Raw genomic sequence first — 14868 nt, 5'->3', positions numbered from 1 at the left:
CGGTCAGTGCTGCAGGATTTCTTGGTTTGACCATTTAGGCACCCGCCACCGGGCGTAGTACTGCTTTGGGACTCTATTCATTAGGTGAGGAATCCACAGGTAGTTGTATCCATCAGAAGAACGAGTTACTTACCTTCGGTAACGACTTTTCTGGTGGATACATAAGCTACCTGTGGATTCCTCACGGTCCCACCCGCCTCCCCGTTGCCTTTCTGGTCTTACCAAGTAATCCTTGAGTGCGCTCCTCTTGGTCTTCAAGGTTGCAGTAGATGTTGTATATATGGATATTTCTGTATATTTATCTGTGTATATATATATATATATGTATATATCTTTGTGTATATACATGATTTGCATATATTTGTTGTTTTAAAAAAAAAAGAAAAAAATAAGAGTTATATTAAATTTACAGCTATTCATTGCAATGTTGTGTATTTTACAATGTTATGGTATTTTACCTTGCTCTTTCATTGCATTGGGTTGTTGTTCTCATGCACGTAAAAAATTGTTGGTACTGACGTCGGCACGTCGTCGAGGACCTCTTATTGCCTGTATGACGTCAGACGGCGTCGCGTGGGCTAGAGTGACGTCCTCGTCGACGTGCAGAGACTAGGAAGAAGATTTCCTTCGAATGCTGGCGCCATGGGAGTATTCATTAGGTGAGGAATCCACAGGTAGCTTATGTATCCACGAGTAAAGTCGTTACCGAAGGTAAGTAACTCGTTCTTTGGGGAGATAACTGCTTACTAGTCTATGCACAGCATGTGTATCTGCAGCTACACATGCCATTGAACGGAAAATGTCACTTACCCAGTGTACATCTGTTCGTGGCATGAGACGCTGCAGATTCACATGCGCCCTCCCGCCTCCCCAGGAGCCTGTAGCCGTTATAAGTTGATGAAAATTATATATATTATACGTTGGTAAAACTTGTACATTTGTAAATTTGTAAATATATATCACTTTTAGACACATTATGTACATACATACTTACTCCATTGCATGGGCACCTTTACTATATACACAACTCCTACCTCACCCTCTGCGGGAAAAACAATCTAAGATGGAATCGACGCCCATGCGCAATGGAGCCGAAAGGGGAGGAGTCCCTCGATCTCGTGACTCGAAAAGACTTCTTCGAAGAAAAATAACTTGTAACACTCCGAGCCCAACACTAGATGGCAAGGTAATGCACAGCATGTGAATCTGCAGCGTCTCATGCCACTAACAGATGTACACTGGGTAAGTGACATTTTCCATATATATGTGTGTGTTCAATGGCAATTGTAGCTGCAGATACACATGCTATGCATATATCGTCATCTAGTGTTGGTCTCGGAGTGTTACAAGTTGTTTTTCTTTAAAGAAGCTTTTTCGAGTCACAGGATTGAGTGACTCCTCTCTGTGATAGTGTGCATGGTGTTGGAAAAGGGGTTATTGGTAAGGGCAGGTAAGTACCTACATTTAGCAATAGGCCACCATCCTCCACTTATGTCCAGTCAGGTCTCAGTAAATTAAACCTAGCTCAACCCTTGGTAGCGACAAGGCTTAACTTAATCCAAAATCAATTTATAAAAATAGATTATAGTTTTATCTTTAAAATGACACCAAAACGGATAAAATCGGATAAGGGGGAACCGGAGATATACATTTTTAAAGAATGAATGCTTTCTAGCGCATAGAAGCAACTAGCGCTCAAAGGGTTAAAAAAAAGGTCACACTGGAAAAGAACAAAGTCCAGAGTTCAGGCCACCCATGAGGTAACACTGTCACACTTACTTTCAGAAGTGTTTGATTCAGGAAAGTGGTCCACAGCACCAGCCAAGGGTTCAGAGGCCCTGGTATGCCTTTTGGGGTCTGGGACTACAACTCCCACAATGCACCTCTTCAACTTATGGAATTGCTCCAAATGTCTCCAAACTTCTGGATCTTCTTCCAGAGGTCCTTGTTGTGTCCTTGAAGTGTCCACAACTTGATCCAAGGTTCCAGAAGCTCTGAGTAGCTCCTTGGGAGTTAGGACTACAATTCCCAGAATGCACCTGGTCAGAATCCTCAAATGGCCACTGGACACTGGTCAGCTGGACTCTGCTTGCAGGACTCGATACAGGGGACTCTGGGCAGCTCCTTTGTACCTGTAGCAAACCGGGAGTCCCTTCTTGAAGCAGTAGAAGACAGTTAAAGTCCTTTTAGTGGTGAAGCCCAAGTGTGCAGCTGGTGCAGTCCTCCAGAGTGCAGTGTCCAGGTGCAGGTCAGGGGTCCACCAGGGCAGTCCTTCTTCTCCTGTAGTTCTTCCTTGTTGGAATCTGATCGGGATCTGAGGTGTGGGTGCAGGTCTGCCAGTTTTATCCCTGCTCCTGGGTGAAAAACAGGGGGGTCCTGGTTCTCCAATCAGGTGCAGTCCTTCCTCCCCCCCCCCCCTGTGATGACCACTTCCTGGGAAGTGTGGTAAAAATCAATCCCAGGGAGCAACATTCCTCAAAAATCCATCATGGCTGAAAGTGATCTTTGGAGGTTACATCTGGCTGTGCCCACTCACTGGTGTGGCTAAAAATCCTAATCACACCCCTCTCCTAATCTAATCAAGGGGGCACCTAATTATCTGGGTTTGCACGATGTGAGGGTGCTGCTGGGTTGCGCCAAATGTCCTTCGCTGCCTTTGAAGACCAGTTTGGCAGCCCTCCCCCTTCCTGATTCACCATCTGCTGAGGGGAGATCTCCTCCCCCAGGCACATCTCTTTTGTGTGGAGCCAGGCCACTTCACCCCTCATCAAGGCAGTCTGGCCAGGCTGTCGGAGGCTGGCCAATCAGAGCACAGCAGTAAAAACACTGCAGGGCTGAAGTTGGCAACTTTTCAGGTTAAGTTTAAAACTCTTAACCTGAACAAGTTATATTAAATCCAACAACTGGAAGTTGTGGGATTTATTATAACAATTCATTTGATACCAAACTTCTTGTATCTGTTACTTAAGGGGACTTTAAAAAATAAAATAAAGTCTCCCTATTCTAGCCTATGGAGGCCATTCACTACAATGAGGGGAAAACGATTTGGCTGTTTTACCTCACCAGGGCTTATAAAACTATTTTTATAAGGTCCCTACTTATAGTTACATGGCACCCAGCCATAGGGGCACATAGGGCACACCTTAGGGGTGACCTATGTAAAAATAAGGTAGTTTAAGACTCTGGAACTACTTTTAATTCCAAAGTCGAATTTGCATAGAACTTTAATTTAAAAGCAGCCAGCAAGCCAGGCCTGCTTTTAAAATGACACTGGGCACCTCAGCAGTACACCTATGGGTGCACTACCGATGCTAGGGTCCCTAAACCTACATGCCCTACCATATATTAGGGACTTATAGGTAGGTTCACTTAGCCAAATATAATTAGTCTAATTTGCATACTGATTTTACACAGAGCATAGGCCCTGGGACTGGTTAGCAGTACCCAGGGCACCATCAGAGTCAGGCAAACACCAGCAAAAAGTGGAAAATGGGGGCAAAAAGTTAGGGGGCCTCTGCAATCAGCCCTGTTCTCTCACACATGGGCATCTAGTCCTTTGTTAGATAGTTTTCTTTCCTCCGTCGGGTTCGGACGTGTTTCCTCTCGCTCCAGTAGATTTCGGTTCGTTACTACCTGAACTTTTCTATCTTTTTTCTTCAACCTCGGTATCATTTTCGAACACGTTTCTGACTATACTCGATCCGATTGTAGCATCAGGATCGATGAAATGCCCTTTTGGGCGCTTGCGCCCTTCTGAGGCCTTCTCTGGCCTACTGCGTCACAGGCTTACAGATCGGACTCCATTTTGATTCTGTCCTCGGTGCCATGCCAAGTTCCCCTACACCGACCAGCATTCGGTGTGTAACCGCTACCTCTCTCTGGGCCACAAGGAAGAGACCTACGAGGCGTGTCGATCCTTCAGATCCAAGACAACCTTACGGGATTGAAGAGCAAGATGGTTAGAGATGGCGTTGAAGTCCACAGAACAAACGCCCAACATCTTTGGTGAGAAACAGGCACAGGCTGCAGTCTCCATCTGAGACTCCGATTCCGAACGTGATTCAGATGGGGACAGCCAGATATTTCCTTCGGCGCAGTACGTGAGTACACCAGCCCCTTCCCATCCGAAACAAATTTAAAAAATCACAAAAGGCCTTGGGTCTACCACTGCTTGCTGGCCATGGTTCGACCCGAAAACAACATATCGTTGACTGACCCTATGGGTTCGGTGCTAAAAAAAGCCAATACTCACTTTGACGAACAGACTGCCACGCCTGTTTTGGCGTTGAGTCGAAAGACAGAGGCTTCCACTTTTGAACCGAGATGGCTACATACCACATTGGAGCCAAAACATCCACGCTCCTCTTTGGAGCCGAAACAACAAAGCTCCTCTTCGGAGTCGAAAAAACTTTCGCCTACTGGTCAGACCACATTTTCACCCCGTATAAAGCATGTTCCCACCAAGCTTTCGGAGCATTCATTGGTGGAAAGCAAACAGGTTTAATCTTCAGAACAGGAACCAGATGAAACAGACATTAGACCAATTCTTCAGGTCATATACCATAAGCAAAGGAGAATTCAAAGGACTCCAAAACAGCAAAGGACCTCTACACAACACCTTTTCGAGGTTCAAAGTACAACCATTTGGAGTGACAACAGCACCCAATGGTATTCACAAAATGCCCAGCAATAATTGCGGCATACCTCAGAAGACAGTACATACATGTCTTCCCATATCTGGATGACTGGCTCATAAAAGCCAGTACCATTCACACCTGTCAACAACACACGCAGTACACAATAGATACCCTACACAGGCAAGGGTTCACAATCAGTTACCAGAAATCTCACCCTCAGCCAGCACAAATTGAACCATATCTAGGAGCAATTCTGAACAGTCAGTAAACATTAGCCTACCCAAATCCACAACAAATTCAAGCCATTTACACTCTCATATCCCAGTTACAATTCAATCAAACCTACACAGTCAGGTTTATCATGGGGCTATTGGGAATGATGGCATCATGCATAGCAATAGTGCCCAATGCACGTCTAAACGTGAGACCGCTGCAACAGTGTCTCTCGCAATAATGGTCTCCGTGATTCTTTTTTTTTTTTGTTTTGTTTTTTTAATATTTTTTTTTTCAAAAATTCTATTTCCTAACTATAACCTCCCTGTAACCTTTGTGTTTTTTTCAGTGAATTTCTATGTTTTTAAAAAAATTTATAGTAATTTTCATTACTATACATGAATCCACCCACTGCCGTGGCTGGGGTTGGCCGCAGGCCTGCAGCCAACCCCTATAGACCCCCAGCTGTGTTCAGTGGGGTTGTCCACAAGGCCTGTAGCCAACACTTACAACCACCCAACCCTTATAACCACCCAACCGTACGCTGTGCATGCCCAGTGGGAGTTGGCCACAGGGCCTGGCGTGTTGCCAGTCCCTGCGGCCAACCCCCTTAACAACCCAACCCTGCAAATGGCCTTCCCCCTCCCCTGGCTGATCCCCTTTTAATTACGTTTAAGTCTCTGGGAGGTGGTGGTCTCCGGGGCTGCGGGAGGAAGGGGGGCGGCCCTCCACATGAAATTGTATTTATGCCCTGGGGACGTGGTGGTCCCCGGGGTCCCCTGCATAATATTAGTTTAGTGCCCCGGAGAGGTGGTGGTCTCCGGGGCAGCTCCTATATGAAATTATATTTAAGCTCTGGGGAGGTGGTGGTCCCCGGGGCTGCCTGGGGGTGTGGGATAATGCGTTCCCCTCCCCCAGCATCATATTTGTTTATTGTCCCCGATAGCCCCTTCCTGCATTACAAATATCAATGTCCCTGGACTTGGCCCACCCAGGAGTTTTGGATTTAAGAAGCGCTGTAGCGTGCGCTTTGTATTTTTGTTATTTAAATTTTGCAGGGGATGTGCGACCTGCTGCAAATTTGTAGCACATTTTTTTATAAAAATTTGCTTTTTAGCCCCGGGGTCAGGGTGTCTGTACCCTGGCCCCTTTTTTTTTTTTTTTTTTTTTTTTTTTCTTTTCTTTTTTACATTTTTTTCTGGTTTGAAGCAGAGTCCCAGCATGGCTGAGAAAAATACACCAAGTTATAAACAATGTGAAAGAATCCAGATTTGTCACAACAAACTATACGTTTGAGTTCCTGGGACAAAAATGTGTATACAAGACAGCAATTCTGACCCATTTATCATAAGTTAATCTTGAGATACAGTACAACAATTCACCCACCCAATGCACACATGCTACACTATATCCAAAATGGTATGGTGCGGTCCCTTTTGGTCTCCAATCAAATCATGTTAGTTTCAGTGAGGGTCCTATCTGCACCAGTGCCACCAGTGTACAGGTTAGGTTAAGTGAAACAATAGTATCCCACACTCAACCAGCACACGAGCAAAGCACCCTAGCCCAGCTGCATGGCAGTTGACCTTATTTGAAAAGGTAGATATCAGAGGCTATAGCTCAAAGCCTTTTTAATAAGAGTCTTATAATGGGTGAGAGTCCATTATGGCATCCCACACCATAGCAAAGGTCAAAGTTTTTTTGTTTTTTTTTTCTTCTTTTTTTAACCCCTTCTGTGCCGCGGACGTTATGGTTACGTCCTGCGGCACAGTGCTGCTGTGCCCAGGACGTAACCATTACGTCCTGGGCACACAGCCCAGAGGGAGCGCTAGCACTCCCTCTGTGGGGTTCCCCTCCACCCCCCCAAGTCAGGGATGGAAGGGGAAGCCCTTCCTCTTCCACCCCCGACCCCCCCACCCCACCTGTGACGTCAGCACGCGAGCGCGCGCTGATTGTCACAGAGCCTCAGCGCGAGCATATCTCTTAAGATCACGTGGGGGAGGCCGAGAGAGGCTTCAAAGGGAAGGAAAGTCATTTCCTTCCCTTTGAAGTCTCTCGCTGCATTTTGGCAGCCGGATTGAAAGCAATCCGGCTGTCAAAACGCCCACTAGACACCAGGGATGTCTTTTTAAAAATGAAATTAACATAAGGGTGCGACCCCTTGGGCAAGGGTCGCTCCCAGGAGGGGGCATTTTTTTAAGGCCTTTTCTGCCCCCAGCGGGGCCAGAAACCTCTAGGCACCAGGGATTAAAAAAAAAAATTGTTTCGTTTTTTGTTTTAGAGGTGGGGAGCGTCCCCTTAGGCAAGGGTCGCTCCCATAGGGGGCAAATTATATTTAGGCCATTTCTGCCCCCCTTGGGGGCAGATTGGCCTATTTTTATGAGGCCAATCTGCCCCCAAGGGGGACAGAAACCACTAGACACCAGGGAGTTTTTTTTTGTTTGTTCGTGAATTTCACGTAAGGGGAGCGACCCCTAAGGCAAGGGTCGTTCGCCTGGGGGGCAAATTTATTTTAGGCCATTTCTGCCCCCCAGGGGGGCAGAAACCACTAGGCACCCGGGATCTTTTTTTTTTTTTTTTTGCGCTGTCACGCAAGGGGAGCGACCCCTTAGGCAAGGGTCGCTCCCCGGGGTGGGGTGGGGGAGCAAATTTATTTTATGCTATTTCTGCCCCCCCTGGGGCCGGCTGAGCTAGAGGCCAAAATCCACAGGTAGGCACTTTGCAAAAAGCACCTCTGTTTTCTGTGAAAAAATTTGATGTGTCCACGTTGTGTTTTGGGCCATTTCCTTTTGTGGGCGCTAGGCCCACCCACACAAGTGAGGTACCATTTTTATCGGGAGACTTGGGGGAACGCTGGGTGGAAGGACATTTGTGGCTTCTCTCAGATTCCAGAACTTTCTGTCACCGAAATGAGAGGAAAAAGTGTTTTTTTAGCCAACTTTTGAGGTTTGCAAAGGATTCTGGGTAACAGAACCTGGTCAGAGCCCCACAAGTCAACCCATCTTGGATTCCCCTAGGTCTCTAGTTTTCAAAAATGCACAGTTTTGGTAGGTTTCTCTAGGTGCCGGCTGAGCTAGGGGCCAAAATCTACAGGTAGGCACTTTGCAAAAAACACTTTTGTTTTCTGTAAAAAAAAAAATGGGATGTGTCCACGTTGTGTTTTGGGCCATTTCCTTTTGTGGGCGCTAGGCCTACCCACACAAGTGAGGTACCATTTTTATCGGGAGACTTGGGGGAACGCTGGGTGGAAAGAAATTTGTGGCTCCTCTCAGATTCCAGAACTTTCTGTCACCGAAATGTGAGGAAAATGTGTTTTTTTTTTCAGCCAAATTTTGAGGTTTGCAAAGGATTCTGGGTAACAGAACCTGGTCAGAGCCCCACAAGTCACCCCATCTTGGATTTCCCTAGGTCTCTAGTTTTCAAAAATGTGCTGGTTTGGTAGGTTTCCCTAGGTGCCGGCTGAGCTAGGGGCCAAAATCTACAGGTAGGCACTTTGCAAAAAACACCTCTGTTTTCTGTAAAAAAAAAAAAAAAAAAAAAAAAAAGGGATGTGTCCACGTTGTGTTTTGGGCCATTTCCTTTTGTGGGCTCTAAGCCTACCCACACAAGTGAGGTACCATTTTCATCGGGAGACTTGGGGGAACATAGAATAGCAAAACAAGTGTTATTGCCCCTTGTCTTTCTCTACATTTTTTCCTTCCAAATATAAGAGAGTGTGTAAAAAAAGACGTCTATTTGAGAAATGCCCTGTAATTCACATGCTAGTATGGGCACCCCGGAATTCAGAGATGTGCAAATAACCACTGCTCCTCAACACCTTATCTTGTGCCCATTTTGGAAATACAAAGGTTTTCTTGATAGCTATTTTTTACTCTTTATATTTCAGCAAATGAATTGCTGTATACCCGGTATAGAATGAAAACCCAAGCAAGGGTGCAGGTCATTTATTGGCTCTGGGTACCTAGAGTTCTTGATGAACCTACAAGCCCTATATATCCCCGCAACCAGAGGAGTCCAGCAGACGTAACGGTATATTGCTTTAAAAAATCTGACATTGCAGGAAAAAGTTGCAGAGTAAAACGTAGAGAAAAATTGCAGATTTTTTCACCTCAATTTCAAATTTGTTTTTTCAGTTATTGTCTGTAGGAAACCCTTGTAGGATCTACACAAATTACCCCTTGCTGATTTCAGAATGTTGTCTACTTTTCAGAAATGTTTCGGTTGCTGGGATCCAGCATTGGTTTCATGCCCATTTCTGTCACTGACTGGAAGGAGGCTGAAAGCACAAAAAATCGTAAAAATGGGGTATGTCCCAGTAAAATGCCAAAATTGTGTTGAAAAATTGGGTTTTCTGATTCAAGTCTGCCTGTTCCTGAAAGCTGGGAAGCTGGTGATTTTAGCACCTCAAACCATTTGTTGTTGCCATTTTCAGGGGAAAAAACCACAAGCCTTCTTCTGCAGCCCCTTTTTCCCATTTTTTTTTTTTTTAAACTAAATTTTCACTGTATTTTGGCTAATTTCTTGGCCTCCTTCTGGGGAACCCACAAAGTCTGGGTACCTCTAGAATCCCTAGGATGTTGGGAAAAAAAGGACGCAAATTTGGCGTGGGTAGCTTATGTGAACAAAATGTTATGAGAGCCTAAGCGCAAACTGCCCCAAATAGCCAAAAAAAGGCTCGGCACAGGAGGGGGAAAAGGCCTGGCAGCGAAGGGGTTAAATGGTGGTTTTCATAGGTTAGAACCTGATGTCCTACAATCAGTTTTGATTGACAAATTAGCCCATTGCAAATTTGTTTGGACTCTTTATCCGACACAGTAACTCATTGATTCGTAAATGAACTATAAAGGCTTACTGTACTGTGTAACTAATTTTTGTTTTGCCTATGCTTTCAGTGAGATAGTGATCTATACTGTTGTTCTGAGTTGCGTTTCATTCCTTCGTAAAACATTCTGGCACCCCTTGAACCTTGTCTGCATATGTAAAATGTATTGCAAAACAAAGGTTAAAGTGACGTTCTAGTTAGAAGTTCAAATAACCAAAATACATTACTCAGGTCAGGTTAAATTACATGAATCATTACATCACTGATGAGATCATCCAATGATTGTGGCAGTTTGCTATACGCTTTTCATACTAGACATTTGACCCAGTTTTTACTACCTCTGTAGTGCTAATAGACTTTACAAAAACAAACATGAAGACATGTTTGTATCTGAGTTTTAGAGCATCTTCAAGTTATTGTACTATGGAGCAGTAGAACAGTTTACCGGATGTGATGTAAACACTGATAAGTCTGCCTCTGACAAAGCATAGTCTGGCCCTCAAGGGTCAACATGTCTTAATGTATTTTTAAAATATGCTTTTGGGGGGGATTGTACCATACGCTGTGAAGGCCATTAAAATCAATGGTTTTTAGGATAAACTCTCTTCTCATGAACTTATTTAACCACTAGGGCATGATGTCCACTGACATGTATCCAGTGGCAACCTTGACATCTCCACATTCAGTATTATTCCTTCATTTGTTCTCAATAGGCCAAGATAGGTTGATCGAAATGCAGGTGGGATTTCAAGAATAGATGTGTGTTTGTAACTTGTACATTCAAAACTAATTAGGAATACATTTCTAAGAAAAATCAAATGTATGCATTAATTTATATTAATCAACATTAAATGTAAGTGTTTATTTTATTTAGGAGAAACAGCAAATGAAAAAAGAACAGAACCAGAAGGAATACCTTCATTTCCAGAGAAAGGAACTACACCCACCAGTACTTCACAGGTAGCACAATGTGCTCGTATGCTTAGTGCAAGAGTTGAACTGAGGAACCTGTCTTTTGTTTGTAATTGATAACACAGAAGCAAATGTAATTGTTATCACATTGCTTGAGATCAAGACAAATTCATCTGCTGCATATCATATTTTCATTGTAATTAGCTGTCTGTTCGCAAATTCTCATAGTAGAGACAAATGTAAAGTGTTCAATGCCTTTACTATGCGTAATGAAAGGGCATTTGTATAAGATACATTAATTCCAGTGGTATTGTAACTTTAATAATACTATTCTATGTAGTTTGATTATCAGGTGATGTCTTCCCTCAGAATCACCAAATAGATCCGTTTGCTTTTTCAGGTTCACAAATGTTGTATAATCTACTCAATATATCTTGGCTAAAGAATGACTCCTTGGCAGACTTTACATTTTCGACATTATACCCATTTGTGTGTTCATATGACTTGTGATTTCAGGGTCCATCTGATTTACATAATTTTCTAAGGGATGTATGCTACCTAAACTCTACATTCAAGCCATGTATAGATCACTTGTTCAGATTACAAAAGGCAAAAACAGCTAATTTTAAATGTGAGCGGGTCAGCAATTTTTTATTTTTTTTATTTTTAAGATTTTGGAAATCACATCCTCCCAAACAATGCCCTGAATTATTACATCCCGTAATTTGTCATAATGGAAAATTGTACCAAAAATGTGCTGATTGACACTGGTCTTTGGATTTGGGAGGGCTACAGCTGGATTCAGGGTTTTCTAAGGGATACTTTTGCAATTTCTTGAATAAGACATTTAGGCCCTCATTACAACCTTGGCGGGCGGCGGAGGCTGCCCGGCAAGGTTGTACCACGAGCGGCCGCCAATGCAGCCACACTCCCGCTGGCCCCATTTTGATATCCCCGCTGGGCGGGCGGGCGGAAACAGAGTTGCCGCCCGCCGGCCCAGCAGGGATGTTGGCCGCAACATGGGACATGGAGCCGGCGGTGTTGCGGCTGTGTGAGGGGTGCAGCTGCACCTGTCGCGCTTTTCTGAAAAGCAGTGTGGGGCTGTGCCTGGGGGCCCCGCGACTCCCCTTCCCGCCAGCCTTTCTGGACAGGCTGGCGGGAAGGGGACTCGTAATCCCTTGGACAGCGCTGCAAGAAGTGCTGCTTTGGAGGATTAAAACCGTCGGGATAACCATGGCAGTAAACCGCCGGTCCCGGCAGTGCGACCGCGGCACTTCCACTGCGGTCATAATCGGCAAGATTGTACCTCCAGTCTGTTGGCAGTACAATCGCCAAAACAGCCCTGGCGGTCTTTGACCGCCAGGGTTGTAATGAGGCCCTTAGTCTCTATTACCTGGTGGAGACTGTCACTCTGGCCAACACTACACATCCCAGCGAGATCCGGTTTTGCGTCACTCATGCTGAGAATGCTTTTCCAGAACCTTTCAAGGCTATCTTGAAGAAACTTGGATTTCATTTGTGGTATTGTCTTGGTCCTTATCACCTCTGTGGCTGAAAGCCAAACAGTCGCATGCTATTCAGGGTAACCTTTCATCGGTGGGATGTTGTTCCTGCTTTAGAGATGCATCTTACTACACCACACTGTCTTCACCATTTTATTGTGTGCAGTCCTGTTAATGACAGTCTTCTATAAAGGCTATAAGAATTCTTACTGTAGGAAGAGACAACTCTTCAAATATTAAATAGCTACTAGGAATGTTAGAAAAGATGTTACTTATAATTTTCATTGAAGTAAGATACATAATTACAAATATATAAAAACAAATAACTAGCAGGCGGTATGCTTGACATACATAGTACCTCTGTTTCTAAGACTTTTTCCTTCTCACTTTTTCATCATAGTAAATATCTGCTTTCTGTGTGAAAAATATTTACATTCGGTTTTCAGTCTGCCCGAGCTGAACACAGTTGTTTCCAGGCTTCTTGACCATAGCATGCCTCAACAACCGTGGTTAGTGCATTGCAAGGAGCTTCTGTTCAATGTCTCGGGAAGCCACCTCCTTTTTTGTTTTTCAACCCAACGTGAGCAGACTGCTTAAGTATAGTGAATCGGTCAAGCAAGCAAAAGACCAGTTGGCCAGCAAGCAGAGGGATGCTTGCAGGCAAACATATGACTGGTTGCTCTTAGAATATATCATATGAACCAGAGGCCTGACTGGCTGGGTTGTGGGGGGGCTGCTTGAAGGCAAGCACAGGTCGAGTTGTTTCCTTTGAAAAAATAAATCAATCTGCAGGTTGATTGCATGGCCAGCAGAGAACTGGTTGCACAAAGAAATCTACTTGCAGACAAGCATGAGACTAGTTGCTCAGAGAAAACTACAAACCAGTAGGGTGATTAAAGGACAAGACATGGGCCAGTTGCACAAAGAAAAATTTGAAGATGGCAAGGGAAGGGCTGCTTGCAGGCAAAATGGGGTACTGCTTCCAGAAACAAAACATTGAAACTGTTGAAACTTGATAGTGAATGTTTTACATTGTGATTATGTGTATATCTATCAGTATGTTTTATATAGAACATAATAATTATGCATCCAAAGCCACTAAAAAAAAACAAAAATGTCTGCCTTCAATGAGGCAGGAATAAAAATAGATGCTCCCCAAGGGGAAAAGGCAAGACAAGCTGTAGAAAAAGGCAAAATCTATGTCAGTGCAGATCTACTCTTTTCTTGTACAAGGTATGTTTTAAAACTGGATTGCTGCTGTTGGAGACTGGTCATTAGCAGGGGGTAAGTACATGCCTACCACAAGCAATAAGGCCTCCAATCCAATGTTAAGTCCAGTCAGGGTCACAAAACATTAGCCTCTGGATCAACCCCTGGTAGCTTGGCCACAAGCAACCAGGCTTAACATACGAGACAGGCATGTAAAGCATTTGAATACACCATTACAGTAAATAAGTAGGACAACATACAATAAAAATCCCACACCAGTTTATAAAAAATAGTAAATATTTGTATATTTAAAATGCAAACAAAATGACAAAAATCCAATATAGGGATCCGGAGATAATTAATTTTTAAAGATTAAAAAAAATGTGCTTTGTAGGACTTAGAAATCATTAGTGCCAACCAGGGCCATCTGGTCCCACTTGACCAGGGCAAAGTCAAAGTTTGAGGCTGACTGCGAAGGGGCCCTGCTCAGATACACAAAATCTTACCTTCGCGCTGAGACCGTTTCTGGAGCTTTTCTCTCTCAACGTCGTGTGGTCCTCTCCAGCAAGCCGATTTCAATGCAGTGTTGTCAGATTACTTTTCTGTGAGGTCCCAGTCAAATCCTGGAAGTCCGAAGCTCTGGAGCTTAAAGCAAGACAAACTTGAAATTCAGGCCAGGTCGCAGTTGAAGGTAGTCAGCTTGACTCACGACGTCAGGTCAGTCCACTTAAGGAGCTTTTTCCCCAAAGTTGCTCCAAACTTCTGGAACTTCTTCCTTGAGTTCCTCTTGAGGGTTCAAAGTGTCCCAAACATGTATCCAATTGTTTAGAAGCTCTGAGATGGTCCTTGAAAGTTTAGGACTGTAATCCCCACAATGCACCTGGCAAAATCCTTAAAAGTCCACTGGACGCACTTCAGGCTGGGGATTTTTGTGACGGTTAATGCAGGCAAGCTCTGTTAACCTGTTGCTTTCACGGAGTCCACTCCTTAGTCCTTTGAGAAGCAAGGCAAAGTCCTTAGGGCTGTTGTCCAGTGTGCAACAGGAGCAGTACTTCAGAGTGCAGTCTTTTGGATTGCAGACTAGGGTTCCAGTGGGGCAGTCCTCCTTGTGGTTCAGGCAGCAGATCTGAGTTGCAATGCAGCTCCCAGATATTTTTCAGTCATCTTGGGGGATAAGCGGGGGGGGTGACAGGAAGCACCCGGTCCAGTGAGATGCAGGGTGCCACCCAAAAGCATGATGGCGTCCTTCAGAGTGTGCCATTTTCTTGTCCCCCAAAGCACTGCACTTTACATTCCAAGACGGACGATTTCTCTCGAAAGGAGCAGGGTCTGTATACATCAATCCACTAGGGAGGCTCATTTCCATTAACATCCATCCAGACCATCTGCAAATTCCTTTCCTGGGCCTGCTATCTGTCTGCGGAGTACAGGATGAGAAGATAGGCCTGGCTGGCATTTCTTTCTGCCCTGCTTCCTTTGAAGCCCACTTTGATTTACCCAGTCACCTACCTGGGCCCGCCTCTGCAGCCGCAGAACTCCCCCCATCAGATAACCTCTGCCTAGTGCAGGCCAC

The 14868-nt window shown here is 44.5% G+C and overlaps 1 protein-coding gene across 1 annotated transcript in view; it reads left to right on the top strand.

Moving 5' to 3' along the window:
* Positions 1–14868, top strand: part of UMAD1 (UBAP1-MVB12-associated (UMA) domain containing 1) — a 119890-nt gene that overhangs the window by 94452 nt on the left and 10570 nt on the right. The window contains exon 3 of the mRNA XM_069211723.1: positions 10547–10632. Within this exon, the coding sequence (XP_069067824.1) occupies positions 10547–10632 (86 nt within the window). The remainder of the gene's footprint in view (positions 1–10546; positions 10633–14868) is intronic.

Source organism: Pleurodeles waltl, chromosome 10, assembly GCF_031143425.1.
Source record: "Pleurodeles waltl isolate 20211129_DDA chromosome 10, aPleWal1.hap1.20221129, whole genome shotgun sequence".
Classification (NCBI taxonomy): Eukaryota; Metazoa; Chordata; class Amphibia; order Caudata; family Salamandridae; genus Pleurodeles; species Pleurodeles waltl.
This window is presented reverse-complemented; position numbering and strand designations above follow the sequence as displayed.